The 22,652-nt window shown below is 40.6% G+C and overlaps 1 protein-coding gene across 20 annotated transcripts in view; it reads right to left on the bottom strand.

Annotated features, from left to right (window-relative positions):
- The window catches only part of atp2b2 (ATPase plasma membrane Ca2+ transporting 2), a 118,138-nt gene that overhangs the window by 37,225 nt on the left and 58,261 nt on the right, over positions 1-22,652 (bottom strand). For 14 of the 20 annotated variants that reach the window (XM_085777535.1, XM_085777542.1, XM_085777536.1 and 11 more), the window contains 5 exons: positions 7,866-8,069; positions 4,801-5,058; positions 4,478-4,603; positions 2,672-2,797; positions 2,169-2,201 (listed from right to left, as the gene is read on the bottom strand). In XM_085777535.1, the coding sequence (XP_085633661.1) occupies positions 2,169-2,201; positions 2,672-2,797; positions 4,478-4,603; positions 4,801-5,058; positions 7,866-8,069 (747 nt within the window). The remainder of the gene's footprint in view (positions 1-2,168; positions 2,202-2,671; positions 2,798-4,477; positions 4,604-4,800; positions 5,059-7,865; positions 8,070-22,652) is intronic. The other 6 variants (XM_085777548.1, XM_085777547.1, XM_085777554.1 and 3 more) reach the window with 1 other exon arrangement.

A 22,652-nucleotide genomic window follows, 5' to 3' on the forward strand; every position in this document is an offset into this window, starting at 1 on the left:
CCCACACAAAAACACACGCACACGTGCACACACAAGAAAATGAACAGAAATAACATGGTTATAGCACATTTAAGAGATTCAGCATATTTAGATTGTGTGTGAGCTAAAATGTGACCATTGTGGACTATGAATGCATTTATTTGTACATGTAATAATTATGACATGATGTAACTAACTAGTGTGAATTAGCAGAGGTAAAAGTGAAAATGTTCATAAACAAACATTGGACAAACATGAAACATGAAATCTGAACGTAACGTGTGGAAAACAAGAGCCACAAAAAAGATAACCCTACTGTAAAATGATTGTTTTGCATGTACTCTATCTAATTCTTTATGTAAAGTGATTCTTAATTATTATATTGTATCTTACCCCTCTGATGTTATATTTTTGATTGTGTATATTGTAAATGTTTTGTATGTTTTATCTTTTCAGTTTTTGCAGTGTGAATTTCATTTCAACCATGTTATTCATGTAATAGCTTTCAGCATCACAAAATAATAATTTGAGCGGGAAATCTAAAAGAAATAAGCTAAAAGGTGTTGCATAAATAACTTAAAATCAAACCTTCCAATGTTAAAGTAAATAAAATGTAAAAGGGCCCCCATACTAGCCAGGCATTTGACACATGTTCCAACCAGTTCAGTGATGTGGCTGCTTTCTTATCTTTTATTCAATTTTTATTTTACAGGTGATCAAATGTTTTGCCTCAGCCCCTTGTTAAAATTATGGTTTTTCAAAACCTTGAATAGATCTCACTAAATTCCTTTAATCTTTTGACAGCAGTCTTATAAACTGTAATTAATATAAAAGGGAAACATTCCTTGTTATGACAAAACTCACTGAATAATAGCACTGGAAAGGTTCACTACAACTCTACACTATATTTATCATCTCACTCAAAAACATTCAATTCTTTGATGAAATGGTCCAACAGCAATTATGGGCCAAATTTCTTTACATACTTACAATTAGCTGTAGTTTTATCAACAAATTCACCTGAATATTACCACTGATTTCACCTTGTTTTTAAAAGTCGCAGCTGCCTTGAGGTAACCCTAACTTAACAACTTGGATTACTTATTCATGGTGTAGCTTCAATTTCAATGAAATTGTTTAAACTGTACTAACAAAGCCACCAATATGTGATATTGGTTGATAAAGTACAAATCTTCTTAGGGTATAAACAGACATGTGAAACCAATTTTAATAAAATCTACCAATTTAACTCCAACATTCAGCTGTTCAGGTGTATTAACATAAATAAAACTTCAAACAGTAAGTATATCTGATCTAATTATATCTTCCCTGGGCCCAGATTACTATGTTGTTGCTTGATCAGAAATGCAAGATTATTTTCCCTGATTTGATCAAACAGGTCTGATTGATCACACTTGGGACAATCATGCATTTTAGCAACACCATCACATTGTTGAGGAACTATAATTGTATGTCGTGACAAGAAGACATGTAATGTTTGTTCGTATTCAGATCAGAGGAAGAAACTACTATTCATAGAGGATGACATGTTTACTGTTACTCTTGCATAATGTGACAATTTTGAGACAGTCGGGATGAAATAATACAGTATGCTACTGGTGCAAGTCACTGGGCTTCCTGCTCATTGAAACTACAGAGCTGTTCAAAGAGGCACAGGTAACAGTGGCAACAGATCACTATTGATATCAAATATGAGATCTAAAAATAGCATCTTAAAAAAAACAAAAAACATATCCCTTCTACTTTACTCCCTACTGCTGGTACATGTGCTATACACCTGCAAGGCTGTCACTCTCATGTCATCGTTCTGTTGTACAGCAATAAGATGAGTCTGACAGCCTTTCTCTATTCATGGCATTCAACACGTCTGAAACGGGGCTGATGTTGAATGCTAGCTAGTTAGTTTGATGAGCGCGGTGCCTGTTGTAGTGGGAGAGGTTTATGCTTTGTGGAATGTGTCATCTGTCAGCACTTAAAAAGATGCAGTGTTGCGGCGATGAGGCTTCTCTTTTTAAGTGAGGAAGTAAAAAAAACTGGGGCAAAGGTGCGCGGCTACAGAAAAAAGAGTGACGGGCAACGGTGGGGGGGGGGGGGTTGGGGTCATCGGGGGTTAAAGACCAAAAGGATCAAGTACCACTCCCAGGGGTCAGAGAAAGGTGATACTCTACCTGTGTTCTGGTGTCCATCTTCCACTGCCCCTTCTTCAAGGCGAATTTGGAACGATAAGAGAGTAAGGACAATGATGCACCTGAACCCACACAACCTGGATACTGCAACTCACAACTGTACCACCAACACTCATTTCATACAGTAGTACATATATAAATATATATATACGATTGTGCACAGGCTTATTGTCAGGTACTGTACTTCAAATACCTACAAAAATGTCATACATTCACGTGAGTTAAACAGGAGGACACGGTTCATTTCAGTCCATTGTTCATTACCTGATAACAAGGACAGTTAAATACACTACTATTATGTAATGAGAGTACACTTTCAGATTTCCGGCACATAGTGTAATGAAATGACAAAAAACCTTTTTCAAGGGTATGTTGCTGGGCAACGCTGACAAAAAACAAATTACCTCAGTGCTCTTTAAGTAACGACAAAAAACTCTTAATGGACATGTTCAGAACATGCTAAACTCGTGATATAACGGTCTTACCTTTCTTTTCTTTCTTCTCTTCTTCTTCTGTGCCGGCCCCCAGCAGGGTGAAGATGATTCCGGTCTGCGAGTTGACACCGATAGCAGTCACCACCATGCGCCCCGACCCCTCCATCACGTGAGTCCCTGGATAAAAACAATCATATATTAGAGCTGAATTAGAAAAATGGTTTGTGTGTTTGACAGCTTTTGTGCCTCTGTCACTATTGTGCATATTTGCATTGCCCACATCTGTTTTCTCACTCTTCCACATCAAGAAATTCTGAGATTTCTCTTGCAACAAGACGTCTGAGTGACTGATCAAGAATATTCAGTTGCTTGCTCGAGAAAATCTATTGCATCACTTTGGTTCAATTGTTACAGCAGCATTTTTTCATGTCCTTTCCCTGTCTGTTCTGTCTGTCTCTGTCCCCTGTAGATTTTTCCATGAGATGCATCAGGCCTGGGAAGGAAGCTACAAGCTGTGGTGCCAGCATCAGAAAGAGAAGCTTCTATCGGGGGGACTGCTGGGCTCTCAGCCTGGTGTTTTTGTTGTTGTCTTCTGATTTGTATCTTTTCTGTTCTTAATTTGATGTCTGGGTCATTTTTCATATCTATATTAAACAAACCCTGTGTTATTTTAGAAGTCTCTTGGTAGTCTGATTTAGGTCACTGGTTAAGTGTTGTGTGCCACCTTAGGGTGGGGCATCATCACACTGCACTGGTTTTATACTTAAGATGGCTGTTCCTCTGCACTGACCTAAAATTGGGAGGTGCTGTATACATGAGAAGGCCCACAACTTCAAACATTATTAATTTACTGTTTCATTCTAAATCTAATGCGCTGGAGCAGACAGAAAAAACTAAACAGAAATTATTGTGTCAGTTTCCAAAACTGGCAGGCTGTATGACACTTTTATATATGAGACTATGTACAGCACACGCTTAGAAAATGATTAACCTTTGTCAGAGTAAGTCGATGTGCGTGAATAAGAGGTTAATTAAAAGAGGTGGCAAAAAGACACAGCTAATTATACACAGGAAAAGATGTGAGAAGAGATTCACCCACGTTTCAGTGATATTCTTCATTTCTAAGAATCACATGCGGCAAATTCTGGTGTCTCTTCTGCAGCAAATACTCAACAATCAAGAGGAGAACTAGACCTAGAAGCTGCCAGACAGTCGCCAGCGTCTTCTGCACTGACGTACAGAGAGTAATTAACAGCCTTGTGTTTCCTGTCTGAGGTAATACCATGACTGTGACTTCATTTGGTTTTATTCACAACAGATCCCGCAAATGGAGTTACTTTGACCAAACCTTTGCCAAATAAGTAATGGCAGGCTAACCTGGATATTACAGTAAAACAACTTATCTGAGGCTTTGGAGTTGACTGTCAGTTATTGCGATTGTAATCAGTTCTAATTATTTTGTAGAACTGTATTTCTTTGATTTATTTGAAGGCAGGGAATGGAAATAAAATGCTGTGGCATTAGGCCAGTCTGTATAACAAATCAAACTTTATTTACTCATGCTCAGGTCTGATGCAGAATGACACATTGGCACTAGTCCACTGGATGGAAAAAAAACCCCAACATTTGTGGGCTCGTTTGAGTAAATAATTAATTCCACAATGCTCTTTATTCTGTAAAGATGAGGAACAAATGAACAATTACTGCTGTGCAAATAAACTCAACAGTCATTTCAAGTCAAGTCACCACCTTTATTTTTGTCCCTCACTTACAGGAAGACCTGACTGTGATATACTTTACAGTATACAGTATACATGTATAGTGCGTAGTGTGCGTCAGTGTGAGTGTATGTCATACCAGATAACAGCATGGGATCCTTGTCTGTATTCTTCTTGACATGGTCGGACTCTCCAGTCAGTGATGACTCATCAATCTTCAGGTCGTTGCCCTGGATCAACACTCCATCAGCAGGGAGCAGATCACCTGTGACAAGAGAGATGCATGGCAAAGCTAATGGATGAATATGTAGTGCTAGACTTTACTGTTATTTACAAACGATGAACATACAGTGTAGGTTTGAGCTGATGTGATCCTGCATTTCCATTCAAATATTTGTAATGAAATGAGTAAACTCCTACAGTACACACACCCGACCAATCAGACAATCTCCTCACACCTACCGTATTTGATCTGCGCTATGTCCCCCACTACTATGTCGGCCACAGGCAGCTGTATGACCTGGCTGCCGCGGACCACCTGGAACTTCTGCTCCTGCTCGATGCGGCTCTGCAGCCCGCGGAACTGCTTCTCCTTCGACCAGTCATTGAAGGCTGTGACCAGCACTACGCACACCACAGACAACAGGATGGCTGCACCTTCGATCCAGCCGGCATCCGCCTCACCCTCGTCCTCCACTCCGCCTGCCGCCGCGCCACAGGCTGCAGTTTGGTAACCGTGACAGCAAGGAGAAGAGTGAAATTATATAACTGTCACACATTTGCAAGCATATGGTTTCTATACATGCTTATAGACTGCGTTGTTCTAGTAGTTTAATATACATGTATACATTTTATATTACTTATGCACAGTAGTAGAACTTTATACTTTAATATACAGGGATGCAACTGACATTCTTGTTCAGTGGGGACTGAATGGCTTTGGACAAAAATGTTCATGACTTTGTGTGCGCTGTGTGTGTGTGTGTAAACATAGAGGGAAAAACACATTGTCCCATTTCTCTGCATATGCACGATTTTTGCAATATTAAAGGCAACACGTGAAATACATGCAAGCCTTTTCATTGTTTTGCTTCACTTCATACAAAGACCCTGCTATCTGCTGGCCGTGCACTGACAGACTGGAGTATTTCATTGAGAATGAAACAAGGCCGACTCCCAGTCCTCCACATGCAGCTTCTTGTAATTCTCTGGGAGCTATTGTGCTCTATACGCTCTGGGCTAGCTGATTTCAAAAGCCCCCGGTTGGGCAATTTGCTTTGGACTATGTAACACTTGCAACTCACAACAAGTGCACACCCCTTGTTATAGACATGTAGGGTCTGATTTGTCAGATTTAACTAACAACTAGAGTTTAAGAGCAATGTTTTTCTTACTGGTGCAGTAAAGAGAGGCTCCCTATCGAACCAATATGAGTAGAAATAAATATTCTCCTTGATCTATAAGACTGCTGGTATCAATTTGTTTTTTTCATTCTGTCCTATAAGGGAAATTTTATTCCACAGAACATTTTCTGATTCTGTTTGGTGGGGGGAAATGAGCTCCTGATTTTAATTAGTGGAAACTCAGTTTTAGAGAAGCAGAACAATTCTCCTACAGATTATGCAAAATTATAATGTGTTTTGATTGAAGCCATTTACTGTCCTGTATGAAACAATGATTAATAACTAGGCCTGTCAAAGCAACTGTCAAAAAAGGCTAATGATGTGGAACAAAAAGCTCTTCAAGTATGTAGTTGAATAATAAAATACAATAGTTAGTGGATACAGTATGTGCAGATAGTGGCTCTCCATGGTTCTGGTAATATCCAGACACGTTTGTGCACAAACTGTTCTTTTGTCCCTCTCTAGAGTCACAGTCAGTGTAATGCAGTGTATCTGTAGCTGTCCATGGTGCTGAAGTGCCAAAGAGCCAGACAAAGCAAGCTGACTTTGCAGCTGTTGGCAGCGGAATGTCAATGAATAAAAACATGGCTATATGAGCTACAAAAGCAGTCATACTAATTGGTTCGGATATTACTACCAAAGAATGTCGGTCTCAGTATCTATTTCATTTTACACAGTTGTGCTTTGTTGCATGTTGTGTGTTTGATACAGACACAATTAAGTGCCTATTCATTCAACTGCCGCCAAGCCATTTCATATGTAAATGAGAATTAAATCATCCCACCACCTTCTATTTTCGGATTGCAGATCTTTTTTTTTAACTTATTATTAACAAAACCATAAACCAACAGTGAGAGAAATGTGCTTATAAACCAATAAATCTAAAAAAAATGTTTAAAAAAATCAATCAATCAATAAAGGATTTATACTGCACACTATTATAATTGTTGAATTACAGTTGGATTCATTGTTGTAAATCTACTGTCAGTTTATATCAAATCAGGTGAAATGTATTGTATCAGAACCCCATCTCATTTTTAAAGCAATAAAGTCAGCCGTAAGTGTCCCATCTTTGTATCTATGTCACAACTCTATAAACACTCTATATATTTCTATGGCTACATGTCCATCTCTCTGCTATAGCACCAACTGCTGTTCACAACCATTCATTTCCTCAGGAGTTTATGTGCTGATTTAGATTCATATGTATTCATATCTCTCAAATATGAGGCACCTTTTTTTGCCGCAAGTTAAAAGGAAGCTTGATTATACTGCAGATGGATGCAGTTATTAGCATAATCATTCCTTTGGTATTTCTCTGCTTTATTTGGACTTGGTGATGCTTGGAGCTCATTCATTAAGTGATGAACCTCAAAGGACTCACAGAAAACAGGACGCATATGTAGGTAAAAGCAGCAATTTTGATTGATGAAACTCCAGTTGATCATTAATTAAAATTACAAACTGCAAATGAATTAATACAGAAATGATTTGATTAACTAACCTGGTACTTCTACCTCCATGACAGTGTTTAAACCCCTTAAAATGATGACTGGTCACTTTGGCAGGGTAACTGAATTCCATTACTGTGATAATGCTGGGAGCAATGAGTGATGTTGCTGACTCAGCACCTCGATACGGCCTCTGTCTTCATTTCCTGTTTCACGGCTCACAGGGCTGATGTATGGGCCCTGAGAGCTCAAGGTTATTTCTCTACTCAACACTTCATTAACCTTCCTGGTACCTTTCATATGCACATTTAACACATTCACAAAGTGCACACACACACATGCGCGTGCACACACACAAATTAGCCCTATGCTCGATAAGTCACTTGACCTCTTGAGGCTGGTCACAAACAAAGTGTGACCTGGCACACCAATTAAAAATTGTGCGTGCATACATGTTGGTGTAAGTGTGTCAGTGAGTGCCGGGATGTCAGAGGAAGTGATGCCAGTGGGCCAACGCAATTATAGTCCTTTGTGGCCAATAGCGAAGATACCACCGTTGAGTGTGTGTGTGTGTGTGTGTGTGTGTGTGTGTGTGTCTGTCTCAAGGCCTGGAAACAAAATGACACAGAGAAGATCTGACAGGAAGTGATGTCACGGGAGCGGCTTCACTCACACTCTCCGCCGCCGCTCTCTCCAGGAGGGTGGTAGAAGGAAAGTCCCAGGGAGATCAGTGCGGCGATCTCCAGGATGATGAGGGTGACATCCTGCAGGGCCTCCCATACCAGCTGCAGGAAGGTTTTTGGCTTCTTTGGAGGTATCAGGTTTTTCCCATATATTTCTTTTCTCTTGTCCAGGTCAGGCAGGGCACCTGCGAGTCCTGGTGGAGACAAAAAAAGAAGGGAAGGGAAAAAGAATTAGAGGTCTATTGTACACCGTTTTACAATGATCAGGGTGTGAAGTACAGTCTCACTGCTTTATTGCAGTCAGTGTTACAGTATAAAGATCAACGATTACAAATACAGTAATAGTTTTTGATTCAAGATAAGTTATACATTTTTTTCCCCGCTTCACAGTTCAGCAAAATGAACAGCAAATCAAGCCACAGTCGTTTTGAAAAGCAGTGATCTAAAATCTTTTGTCTTGCTTTCTTTTTTATTTCTACCATTGCTCTTATCTTTCTCCCTCTCGCACCACACAAACACACCATATCTAATTACCAGTTTGAGTCATGGCGGGCCATGGCTCTGTGTTCCTTATGTAATTCTGCTCAGGAGATGAGGGCCTTGTGCTTTGACCTCATCCACCTCCTCATCCACCATGAACAACTCTACATAAATATCTTCTGCTCTTTTATCTGAAACAACTTCACACTGGCTCGAGGCACAATTTACTTTTAGACTGTTGTCCAGAAGATTATTCTCATACGGCAGCTGAAATAACAGCAGAAGGACTAATTACATCACATGCAATGTTTTGGCAAGAGATCATTTAAACTTCAAAATACAAACAACATTACAAAGGAGAGTAGCTTATTGTGTGCCATCATGGTACATTATTATTTCATTTTCGTTTTTTTTATTTTGGATCACAGAACACTGTATTCTCTGCATGCTATGTATTATATTCTACTGTATATTATGTGTAACTATAATTTATGGACTTAAATTATTCTACTTAGAGTAACCTTTGAAGTACAGTAAAGAGGTTCATATATATTATCTCCCCCTGGTGTATCAGGAACAGTATCACACCATCGGGAATGGAAATGTGTGCTCTGTGAATTCACTTCAAATTACTCATAAAATATTTCTATTCAGCTTTATTAACAGTCTGTATATGGCTGTTTTTCAATGAGGTTCCATTATCTGGTTGCTGAGCACAGTGTGCATTCATCGTATCTCTCTATATCCATGTCTCTCTCCTTCCCAACCACAGACATCACCACAGCATTATGTCACACATGATACGTCACTGGGTCTCCCAGTAGTGGCCCTAGATTGCACCTGATAACATCAGTGCATGCTTGACACTGTTTCACATGTCAATGCATATGAGTGTGAGATGGCTAATCAAGGGTTGTCTGCAGAAAATAACCAATGATGCATCTGCATTTGATGCTAACGAAAGAGGGGGAAAAAAAGACAATGGCAGTGTGTTCCAGTCTGAAAAACAAATATTTTAAGAAACTGCTAAAAAAAAATAAAGGAGAAGATGGAGAAAACAGAGCAGTCTCACTCGCTTTAAAAAGGGAGAAGGAGTTGGAGGGAGGGAGAAGGAGAGGACAGAAGGAGGGCAGACTGAAAAGAGAACAATTCCCAGCTCCTACGTAGGAGAATGCCCTGGTTACAAATAGATCAGTCTATAAATAGCCTCATTATCCATTCTCTTTTAATTGTCTCTGTGTGAGGACCTAGCATGGTCCTCCATTGATCTCCACAGCACCCTGCCTCACATCACACACAAACATGACTGTGTATGCAACTGTGTTTGTACGTGTGTGTGTGTGTGTGTTATGTGTGTGGATCTGTGAGTCGTGACCGCCTGCACGTGCTTTGTGTGCATGTGTGCGTGTGTGTGCGATAAGGCTGGCCAAGCATGCCTGTGGTTGCTTGTACTATCACACTGTTAAACTAAAGCTCATATTATCAGGCTTTAGCCAGTTCCCATGGGTTAGACACACACATAGCCTAGACACACACACACACACACACACCTAAACATATACACACTTACACATACATAAGTAGAGATGAGATTCAGCTTGTGCTAAACCCTCCATCTTTTTTAGCTAGGTTGGGACATTTAGCTAAATCTGCACACAACATTATAGCTCATATTTCTATTCCATACTGCTTCCACAAAATCTTTTTCTGTGGTGGTAAAAACAACAAATACATATGCTAATCCACCCACTCCACATTTCTAGCGTGCAAATGCACCATTCTGCGTCTGAGAAGCAATCATTTCACAATAAATATTACATGCAGCATACTGTTAGTTATTTATGTGAGAGGTACTAACTGTATGAGATGGTGCATCATTTCAGAGTGACATTTAACCTCATTAAATGTTTTAACTGTGTTCTCCTTAAAGGCCCTTTAGATGCGAGCTATGCTACAATCAATCTCCCTAATCATTAAATACTCATTGCTTCCTGGAAAATCCTCTGCTGCATTATCATTCCTTCCTGGATCGCTGATTGCAGTGCTGCTTACAGCTAAAGATTAATTTGCCAGATTTTGAAATATTGTAGGCTAAATACTGTCAGCCCACCTAACTGCTCTGGCAGTGGATTTTGAGGAGGCAGTGAGAGGGCAGAAAAACTCTGGCGATACACAGATGAGTCACTACATTCTCAGAAAGGATTAAGGCTGATTGCAAATGAATCTTTGTGCTAGAGCTTATTACCAAGTACTGAGGCCTGAGCAGATAATGATATACTGACTGGATACGAAATGTATATGATCGATCAATGTGAAACTACCTGTAGGCTATAATGGGCAATTCATGTTTAGTAAAACACATTCTAAGTATTCTTATGAAGGCTCAAACTGTGAAAGCCTTTTCGGAAAGCAAAGTTGAAAAATATGAAATGAGATGGGAGTTGATGCACTATTATGAGCATTAGATTGCAGTTGCTTTTTAGCCTGTCAGCTGATGGATCTCACAAATAGTGGACATCCTGGTGACTCAGCAGACTAAGGCAAAAACCCATTTACTCTACTGTACCAGGAGGAATGCATCCTGCACTCAAATCAAATTTATGTATTTATTAACATTTCATCAGGCTGAGCTCCATTATTTCCAGCCTCATGTTTTAAACAAATCTAGCCACATTTTAAAATTATCAAATTTAAAATTTTCAACACCCATGAGAAAAGTTAAATATCATGACATTCATCATAAAAGATTACTACAACATAAATGATCAGTGTGAGTTTCTTTGGAGCTCTGGGTTCAGGGCAAAGAGAGGAGCCTAAGAACCCTGACCATGCAGTTTGGCATACTGCCAACACTAACACATTATAATGAAATACTATACCATGAAAAAACACAATGATTAAACCTTTTTTCCCCCCTATTATTAGTCAATTACTTATCACATTTATTATTACTATTTAGTCTAAAGAAATGTCAGAAATGATTTATGTCACTGACCAAAATTTTAACGTACCGTACTTGAAGGTGGTCAATCTATAATGATGAAATATGACAAATTATTTGCAGATATTTGACAGGTGTCTTTCTTTATAGGCTACCTCACTACGGGCTGGATCTACTAAAGGATTGCATCTCAAAATTGCAGGTGCAATCCATTTAGCGTAATATGGGCGTTTCTGCCAGAACGTTCAAAATATTGGGAGGAGTAGATGTACAGTAAATAGATTTATTTAGTGCGGTTTGCGCATGTTGTCATTTAGCGGGTTACTCTTAGTAAATCATTTTGCGTGCGCTAACCAAACACTAGGAGCACGCAATTTAGCGAACCTTATCTTGTTGTTGCCAACTCGCAGCCTGATTGTCTTGGTTACAGTGGTATTATTATTCATGAGCAAGACTTAGGGATAGTTTTCAAAACTCAACGAGGATGAAACTTTGAATTTCTCTAACTCTTGTCTTCACCATTCTTACTCTATAATTTATGGCTAGTAATGCACTGATCTGTCAAACGCAGCAGGATCTGTGATTCAAATCCGCTTTGACAAACGGTACCTACCTAACACCCTGGTTCCAAATAGACAAGACAGGGACATGGACAGAAAAGAAAAAAAAACTTAATGCCATCTTTTCTGGATGAGAGGAAATGGAATTTTTTCACTCAGAGCGAACATGATGGCATATTTTAACAGTTGGCCCTTTTTTGTCACTGGCTAAAAATAGATCTCCATGGAAACACTATGCATCCCACTCCTTCGGTGGAAATACCCGTGACTCTGAACCTTGGAGAATATGTGAATATGTAAGTAAGTGTGTGTGTGTGTATGTCTGTGTATATGAGTGTGTGTCCTCTCCGTGTGTTCAGTGTCCAAGAGCATGCATGTACGTGTATGTGTGTGCAAAGGTACATTCCAACAAAGGAAAGAGAGGAAAAGATGTGATGACCTTCAAATGTCCTTGTGTAATAAGTATGTCATAACAGAGCAGCACACATCGTGCATTCAAAAATAAAAAAAATACATTTGCATGACAGATTAAATTATGTCATTTCCAACATGTCTTCTTTTGTCTCAGTATACGTTTGTCCCCCCTGTCTTCCTTTTTATGTTTTCCTTCCTGTCTCCATCAACTTTTCCCCCCCTTCACAGTACTGTGAGCCACAGTGTCCAAAACAAGTCACCATGGCAACAGGGTTGTGCAGTGATCATCATCATCATTATAACGACGCAAAATATTGATGCTTTTTTTCTGCAGCGAATCAATAGCTTCAACATGCATTTTTTCAGCTTTCAACCATTTTAAAGAGAGAGAGAGAAGGGGGGGGGGGTGAAGAGAGAAGACAGAGAGGGCTGAAGTGTGACTCACAAAGCACAAGAGAGTGAGGAAAAAGAGGGAGACAGGGACGGAAACAGACAATGAGAGTAGGCTGGATGTGGAGTAACTCTATGAATAATAACCCATCAGTGGCTAAAAGGTGGATAATTATCATGCTCTTATTAGAAGATGGAGTGATGGAGAAATGTGTCACAGTATCCTTGAGAATGACCTCTATAATAATGACACCATTTTATGCCATAAAGGAGGAGAGGTTTGTTACTGTGCATACAGAGGCAGAATCCAGTGGAAATAGCCTCAGAGGGCAGATGTTCACATGGATGACATTAAAAGAGGAATGGAGAACTTAATGTTTCAGTCAATGACAGAGACAGGAGGAGGGAGGGACTGTTATGTTGGACAATTGGAAGATATTACAGCATAAAGTACATACTATTATTCGTGTGAGTTCAGGTGACGGAAACTCTGGATCCTATATGACATTGTCTTTCTGCTTTTTTTTCTGCTTTTCCCTAACCCTGATCTGTTACTGATTCTCTGTCTTCTTTCTTTTCCAGAAATGTCCTGATATTTACCCCCGCAATGGCTCTGCGCCCCCCACATTGGAAACCACTGAGTAGGGGATGGTGTCAGAGGTTGTGAGTTCCAGCCTCAGCTTAGGCAGACTAGACATAATGCTGATGCTCTTGTTGTCTTCCTATTCTGTCTCTTGTTGCTCAGAATTGCCTCAATTTGTGTTACCATTGTTACAAAGCAGCTTTAATGTCTCCTTGTGATTTATGTGTACAAACAGTGTTATAATTAATAATTCACAGTTTACTGACAATATTTCATATATATTTACTTCAAGCTCAGTCTCTAAGGTGATACATTTCCACACTGTAAACAGGTGCTTTCAATGAATGTAATAAATACAAAACAGGGCATTAAGATAGATTATGAGCAATTACTGTAGAGAACACAGCAAAAAATAATATGAGAGAGATATAAATAGATGATATTCTAATTTAAAGTGTGCACAATTTTGCAATCTGCATGGGTTTATACTGTAACTGAATATGGAAATGCTTCATGTGCATGTTTCTGGTATTTTTAACCAAGGCCTGAATCCAAACCACTGAACCAGAGATAGAGTCACCTGGTATTTCATCCACATGTGACCAGCTGCTTTAGTTTAAAGGTATAATATGTAGGAATTCCCCCCATCTAGCGGTGCAGTTGCGTATTCTTGATGTTGCATTCACGTGAAATCGGGCAGATGTCAGACAGACAACAGATGCTGCATGTAAGAGGGTAAACAAGTGGTCCGCCAGCACGAGGCAAAACAATACAGGCGTGACAATATGTTGTCATGGTGATGTCATATTGTTTACCTGACCCACGTTTTACCGCCTTTCTCTCGTCGTGTTACTCGTGTAAAATGACATCCGGTTGGTTTGCCGACGGCCGTCTGCCTGACTGCACCTGAATGCAACATCAGTGCCTCCGTCCTTCCTCACACTACACAGTGGTGACAGTTTTAACAGGCACTACCTGGAAAACTTTCTCCCCGAGCCACCAGCTCCAACATGGCAGCCTCGGTTCGGTGCGTCGCCCACCTATATACAGTATTTGTAACAACTTGTAACAACTCATTCGGGGTGTTCCCACCAAACGCGATGACGCTTCATCGCGCGTCGAGATTACATGTAAAGTCAATGCAAACACGCGATTAGTCGCGTCATCGCGCCGGGCGATGCGATGGACGCGATAGCGCGGCGCGATGGACGCGTTGGCCGCGAAAAATCGCCTCCATCGCGTCGCCCGGCGCGATGACGCTTCATCGCTCGAGTTGAAATAATTGAACTTTTGCGGCGAATTCGCGTGAAGACGCGCCGCGACAGCCAATCAGCTTTGAGATCGTCACCGACGTGCTGACGTACGGACGTACTGGTGTTCCCTTGGCAGCTTAGTCAGAGCGAGTCTATTGACAATATTAGAAGTTTTCTGGTTTAGTTTAGTTTATTATTCAGATCCCCATTAGCTGCTGCAAAGCCACAGCTCTTCACTGTTGCTTTTCCGGTGCTGTTACAAACGTTTCTGATTTGGAGATTCGGACCTGAAAGCCCGTTATCACTGCTGTTTTCAACCAGCGGGCGCTGCGAGCCGGCCGCCCCGTCCCAAAGCACTCAACAGGCGGTCAGTCACACAGTAGTTCACGGAGCTGTCTCCTCCTCCTCCTCCTGCAGCCAGAGACCCACACCACTGTTCCTCTCCCATCTACAGGGACAGGAACAGTGCAGCGACGGTGGTTATCTCAGCCAGAGAATGAAATAGTGGGAGAAATGTTGTTGTTTGGGCGGGCTCGTCGCGCGACGCGATGCCGCGACGAGGCGTTTTTTGCATATTGAACCAGCGTCAAAACTGGAGCGTCTAGCGCGACGCGATTTCATTTGACGCGCGATTCAATCGCGTTCATCGCGTTTGGTGGGAACACCCCGTAAGGTAGAGAAAGAAAAAACTTTCATTTGTATGCAGGTGTGATTCGACTTCACTGAAATACGTATTAATGAAAGCAATATTTGATTTTTGCTAATTAAAAGCCAAAAAAGTGACATACTGGGGCTTTAAGAATAAAACTGTCCATGTGACAGGGCCACACCCAGCAGCACAACAGGCCCACCCACTGTTGAACGGGGATGCAGTTAAAGAAATGGAGCCTCTTTTCTCTCTCCAGCATGTTAGGGCAGGGTGTTTTGGGGTAAAACATCAGGAGACTGATGTTAGTGATGCATTTAAAACAGCAGGAAGATGTGTCTCAGACCCCTGTTCCCAGTTTGAACAACTGTTTGTCTTGTTTCCTGGCCTCTTTGCTCAGCGTACAGCGTGGTTTTCGCGTGCAGTGATTTTCTGTATATGCGTCACACACAGTCGGGATTGAGAGCGCGAGAGGGCACGGCAGGGGGGCTAGCTCCAGCTCCGCGAGGATGAGATGATGTGACATGTCGTCAGTGTGGCAACACACATGCAATCTTGCACTTTTATGTACAGACCATTGAGCAGTCACATTCTCGCAGGCCAAACATGCAAGCAGACACAGTCTAGTGTATGTAAACAAACAACTGAGAAAATGTAATCTCTCGCTTCATGCGGAGTCACGGGGTCACATGAACACGAATACATGCCTGCACACACAAAGACACACGCACACACGCAGGGTCTCTCATTTATTCCCCTATGGACAGCTGCGTCTCAAAGGTAATGGACTGGAAAGTGACACTGAGCAGTTTCTTACTCCATGCTTTTTTCCCCCATCATGAGTTTACTGTATACATGCGTGTCTGTTGGAGTCTAATGACACCATACTGTACTACTACAACCCTTATGGTATGGTTCTGCTTGTGTGGACAATATGATAGATCAGTCTAATATGGCAGATGTCCTGTGCTACGCCCACACAGAGAAACAAACTCTGAGATCAGGAGCAGATTTTCCTGGTCGTCAGGCGACACAGAGCTCAGAGGAGGTCATGTAATGACTGCTGCTTTAACAGGAAAAGTATAATAGAATAATTTGAGCAAATACACGTGCTTGGAGTTGAGAAGAATGATACTACTGTCACTGTGTAGGATGTTTAGCTGGAACCAGCAGCTGTTTAACTGAAGGTACCAATTATTTCATTGCAAATTAATATGTTGTGTTTTGTTTATTTGATCTGTAAAACCAAGAAGGTACACTGCCTGTCCAAAAAAAAGTCACCACTTGGATTTAATTAAGCTAATACAGTAGGTAAGAGCCTCCCATTGGATAATTACTGCATGGATGATTATGTCTCAGCTGGCAACAACTTATTTAACCCTAACTAATGCAGTCTCATTTCTTAAACATCCACGTCAGAAGACACATCCTGTGCTCGTGGAAAAGATGTTCATCTGTTTCAGAAAGGTCAAATTATTGGCATCAAGCAAATTAAACATCTAAGGAGATTGTTACTAAAACTGGGTTAAGAACTGTCCAACAAATTATTAAAAACTAGAAGGAGAGTGGAGAAACATCATCTTTAAGGAAGAAATGTGGTCCAATGTGACCACAGAGTCCAGACCTTTAGCCCATTGAGAATCTTTGAAAAATGAATGCAACTCTGGAGGGAAATAAATATTGTGACATTGCAGAAGCTTATTGAAGCGATGCCACAGTGAATGCGTACCGTAATCAAAACTAAAGGCGGTCCAACAAAATATTAGAGTGTGTGACTTTTTTTTGGACGGACAGTGTATCTGGTGCATAATCTCTAGCAAACTGTTTTTGTTCTTAAAGGTGTTCAGAAAATAAAATTGAATTTGAGCCCATTGTGGGTCTTAACATTAGTGTAATCACTCATCTATCAGACGATGTAGCCCAAACTTTGTGCAAAATTCTATTTTCGAGTAAATCCGAGATGAAAGTGTTTTTTTTTTTTCCGCATTGGATAATGCAGGCACACTAATTATGCGTCACATTGCTCACGATTCATCAGCCACTGTTATTGGATCCGTCATTCGTCAATCAAACGTCTGAGACACACACACACACACACACCGAGCTCGGTCTCGCCCCAAACAATGAATATCCCGCCCGCTCAATAACGACCAATCAAATTAATTTTCCTTACTCAGGTAAACTCATGCGGCAACTCGTGGAAACTCGTAGAAGGAGACGTGACAAACAGGACAAACTTTCAATCTTTTTCCAACTGGAGCGAGCGGTCCACATGAGGTAAATGCAAAATAGGAAAGAAAGCGAGAAAGTGTACTTCACAACGTGAATGTGGAACTATTGTTTGAGTTATTGTTCAAAACATGGTGCACATCTGTTGGAGCCAAATTATCTTTGATTTTGACAACAAAGCAAGCTGACCACTAAGAAGCTTTTTGGTCTTGCAAAGGGACACACAAGACAACACGACCGTCTTGACGAGTTTCACAGTGTTGCAGTTGTCCTGTTCCCATCCAGTGTCCATGCTGAATGAGTAGCCAATAAAACCTGTGCACATCTGAGGGCCCGTGAGGTGTGGTCAGGTGCATTGTGGGCCAATTGATATGTTAAGCAGCAGAAAGCAGATTCAATGGCAAAAGAAAAGAAAAGAAAATGATCAAGAGAGTATATACACAGACTGTTGCACAATGTTCCTGTTATGCATAAGCAGAGTGTGTGCAGAAAGTTCACTTTAGACATTTGGATAAATCAAATGAAACATTAGAACACAGGTCACATAGGGTTGGAGCATTCATTGTGGCATATTGTGTGTTGCACAACATTGCCATGCATCATGGATGTGACACCCATGACGTATGAGGCTCTGCATAGGAGCACTCTTTTTTTACTACCTGGTAAATCCTCTGCAGCGTTTCATAACGAACCACAGACGTATTCACAGGTCACACGATACGCACTAATTTACGTAACATAAAAGATGTCTAACGCTGTGAAGCGTGCCATTAGTTCTTGGTGGAGCGCTGCGCTGCGCATTGATTCACTCTGCGCTTCCTTGGCCCTCAGGGCGCCGCAGGGATGCTGTGCGTGTGCTGGGACTGTGCTCACTGGTCACTTGCAATATGTGATCAACTCACCCCAAATAGGATCTAATTCTGTGTGAAACACTGTGGCACTAAAATAGCAAATCCGTCAAGGTGCAGGAACGCCTGGCTTCTATGGAATGAGACACGGCATTGTGATTGGTTTACTGCATGTTAGACTAAAAACATTTCTACGATTTATTAAGAGACTAAGCCCCTGTGAACCATGTGCCCGGAGCAATAAATAGAAAAAGTGATGTGGACATGCTCTAAGTGTCTTTTGTCTTGGTGTCTTAGATGTTTCATGAATCCACTGCAGCTATTGAACATCTTCTTTGATGCAACATCAGTTGTGTTTTCTATAAAAAAAACACTAAAATGAATACCAGAGCAGTTTTTAACAGTTACCCAACAACCCAAATTAAATATATGTTGAAATGCCGAAAAAAAATTAAATGTGCGCAGTGTGCAAGTGTTTGCGAGAATGTGTGCGTGTGAGTGTGAGTCTGTGGGGGCAGCTGTACAAGTGGGTGAGTTTTGCTGTCAGGCACTGTGCTCTGAGTCTGACTCATGCGAGAGATGTTAGAGTGGGGTGAGAGAACACAGCTCACAGCTCTCTCTTTCTCTCTCTCACACACACACACACACACACACACATATAGCCTACTAAATAAATCAATCTAAATACATATACAAGAACACACAGCGCTCTCTGCACAAGATTACTTAGCAGTCTTATCTTGTAGGATATGTTGACAGAAATGTTCGGAGTAACTGGATGACGGTGCGTGAACAAAACTTTCCAGTTAGACTCATGCACCTCACATTAATTTTAAAGCTAATAATGCTCTGAACCAAAATAAACAATCTTTTCCTTTTTAAAAGGGGGTGATGAAAAAGTTGATTATGTAATGTTATGCAAGAAAAAAAACAGGTCACTACAATTACAGAACAAAAAACATTAAATAAACAATAACTGTGATTGGTGTATGCTGCTCATATCACAGAATTTGAAATACCCAGAGGTTTAATTTGCACCTCTTAGAACATTTTTCTGGAGGCCTGAAAAGTAGCACATGAAGAGCAGAGGGGAAAAACAGAAACAAGCTGATAGTGACTCATGTGGGATGAAGGCTTCAGTGCATATGGTCCTTTTCAAAATTCATGAAACAGTCATTGTGTGAAAATTCTGTGCATGGGTGAGGTCCAGTTTATATCAGAGCCCTGTGGGTCCGTGCATATGACCGAGATAAAAGGGTGAAAAAAAAGACACATTAATCGTATTAAGATTACGCCTCTATGTGATCTGGTTCTTATTGCTACGACTGGTGTGCTGTGCAACGGTGGGAAGATCCACAGCATCAAATCAAATGTCCCTATTTTCTTTTCCTTAAGCTGCATCAAAAATGACAAGTCTGTGGGTAGCAGCACATCACTGTAGAGTTACAGCCTTGCAGTCGTATGCTTCCACCAACCAGATCAGATAAATAAATATAAATCTGCAGGTTTCTGCCAGTGGAGGGTCTATAAGGAGAGAGATAAGGATGTCATTTGCTGTACAAACTGTGAAGCTCCTCGAGGCCACTTTGTGATTAATGATTTAGGGATATATAAATAAATTTGATTTGACTTGACTTTGTTATGCTTCGTTGTTGTTGTCCTGCTATATGTCTACTGTATTAGTGTGTGAGTTCATTAACAGTGAAGATACTTCAAATGTCAATGTTGCTGCAAGATGCTTCACACGCATCCTCAACCCACCAGCACAGAAAGATCTATATGATCATCATGATTTCAAGGTGGGCAAACAATAGTGAAATTGACCTCATGACATGTCATCACTTCTTCCGTTTATCCTTTCAGACCTTTGTGTTGTTGGAGGAGCTACATTCAAGATAGTGGAAACCACATGTTCTTTTGTTCCACGGATGAAAAAGGGTTTCTTCAGAAAACAGCTGTCAGACTTTGAAAAAGCCTTGAAAATCAAGTATGTCTTGCAAAAATTAGAAAAAAGAAATCTTGGAAAAACTTAATTCTGACCACAACTGCACTCCCCCACTGTGTCTGCATGCACATGTGAGAACAGACCTACAGTACTGCAAGTGGTCAAAAGTGAAAAATAAACAAGTCTCTGACTGAATTTATTGGTCATTTAGTGTCTGTCGCACCATGTGAGCCTCAAACACTGTAATCGTAGCTGGCCTGACTGACCTAGATGTGGGCACCACATTAATGAGACATCTGTTTACAGCTTCTCTTTGTGAGGAGAGGTGTGTGTGTGTGTGTGTGTGTGTGTGTGTGAGAGAGAGTGCGTGTGCATGTGAGCCTGTTTAGACACAACTGCTCAGCGGTAAGGGCAAAGTGTAACCGGGTGTGTAACTTCAGCCTGTAATTCCAGACTGGTCAACCATTCCTTCAGTCCACCAGTCCATCCATCCATCTATCTAACCATCCATCCATCCATCCATGCATATTTATCTGTATTTTCCTCCACGCTAAATGTCAATTAAGCCACTTTATGTATCTCTTTAAACACACTCTTCATATTTATTGATGAAATGTCACATAATGTTTCCATCAATTTCTGTCTCACATTGACACATGCATGGAAAAAACACACTTGTTATTTCTCATGCGTGACCAGGTTGTCAGTGTAACTCTATAGAGGGGTTGCCTGCATGAATGCTGAAACATGAGAACTTTTTGACAGCTTTAGTGGTATAGAATATTCTATATCTTAATACGTTATTGTAGTAGAAATAATAGACTTTGAATAAATATTTAATTTTGAATAATTCCCAGATTACTAAGGTGATGGTAATGGTTTTCTTTTATACTACAACGGAAAAATCAAAATCACCTGGATCTATCTCTGTAATTCTATTACTGTGGTTTAAGGCCAACCATTGCAATTAAAACCCTAACCCTGTTTTCATGCCTGCGCACCTATACACGCAAACACATGCATGCGATGCACGCACAAACACGCATGCACTGCACACGCTTACACATCCAGTTGCACAGAAACACAATGCTTGCACACTTGCACAGTTCAGCAACCCTCCCTCCCTTGGGAGCAAAGAGGGTGAGCATCCAGGGCCAAGAGGCTGAAAGGGAGAGTGACAGTGGTCTATCTGCTGTCTCCCATCTGGGTGTCAGTCTCTGGTTTCGCCCAGGGGCTCAGATGAGCTCTGGACACAATAGGGGCAGCTATTAAAATTCAAACTACCAGAGAGAGTCATGAAATAGTCATGACATGTAAGGGAAATCTACATACTCTAATGTCCTCCTTATTGTCTGCCTACTTCGAGCTGCAGGAAAAACATACAACCGCCAAATGAAGTAAGTAAATACTAATGATCATAACAACAATTATAAGTATCAATGTCTACTGACATAATATAGATTAAAACATACAAACTATTTTTAATAATTCAGCACACCCTTACAAAAGAGCTTACAAACACCAACAGGGTACGGAAATTACAGTGCAGAGCTGAAAGACTATTGATCTGTGCCTGGGCTATGCAGTAACATTTTGATTGAATTGTGATGTGACTGGGCCAATGAAATCCCATCCAAAAGTTCCATCTGGTGCACAAATGGATGAATGCATCTTCTTTAATATCCCTGACATGAAACACATGTACTTACACTGTATTCAGCACAATTGATTTTTCCACATGCCACTAATGTAAGGCTAGTCATCTGTCGCTGGCAAGGTTATATTTTATGTACTGTAAAGAGCAGTGCAACACTAACACTGACTGTAGTGGAATATTTGTTTTGGATTACATGACAAACTGTATTAGAGAAAAGGAGAGCAGCTGTTGTTAATTGTTGAATTAGATTTCTGAAAGAAGACAGACAGAGGAAAATGTCCATGGCAAGTTCCCAGAGCATAAGGTGATGTTATTGTTGATGATGATGATGATGATGATGATGATGATGATGATGATGATGATGTTGTTGTTGATGATGATGATGATGATGATGATGCGTTTGCCCAGCTAACAGTCCAGAAGTGAAAGATATTCAATTTTAATGATATGAAATTGAAAAACACATCACATTTGAGACAATAACTGAGAAATATTTGGAAGTTTCTTTTGACAAATGACTCTCACAGATCATCAACATGATTGACATCAAATTTTCTAATCAATTCATAGTTTCAACACTATTAAATACTTAATTATTTCAACTTTTTGGCTAATTCACCCATTCAGCCATAATCCCTATAGTGTAGGAATAGTTTTGTTGCCTTTATTTGTCGGTGCAAGCTATTTTCAGAACGGTGGAGCAGAGCCGCAAGCTGCTCAGAGCTACGCTACGGAGGCTAATGGGATTTCTTGGTTTCCCTCATCAAACTCAAGAAATACACAATCCAACAACTCCAAAACGCTCTCGTGGACAAGTTATGACGCTATGAG

Source organism: Trachurus japonicus, chromosome 5, assembly GCF_045865225.1.
Source record: "Trachurus japonicus isolate A0001 chromosome 5, Traja_1.0".
NCBI lineage: Eukaryota > Metazoa > Chordata > Actinopteri > Carangiformes > Carangidae > Trachurus > Trachurus japonicus.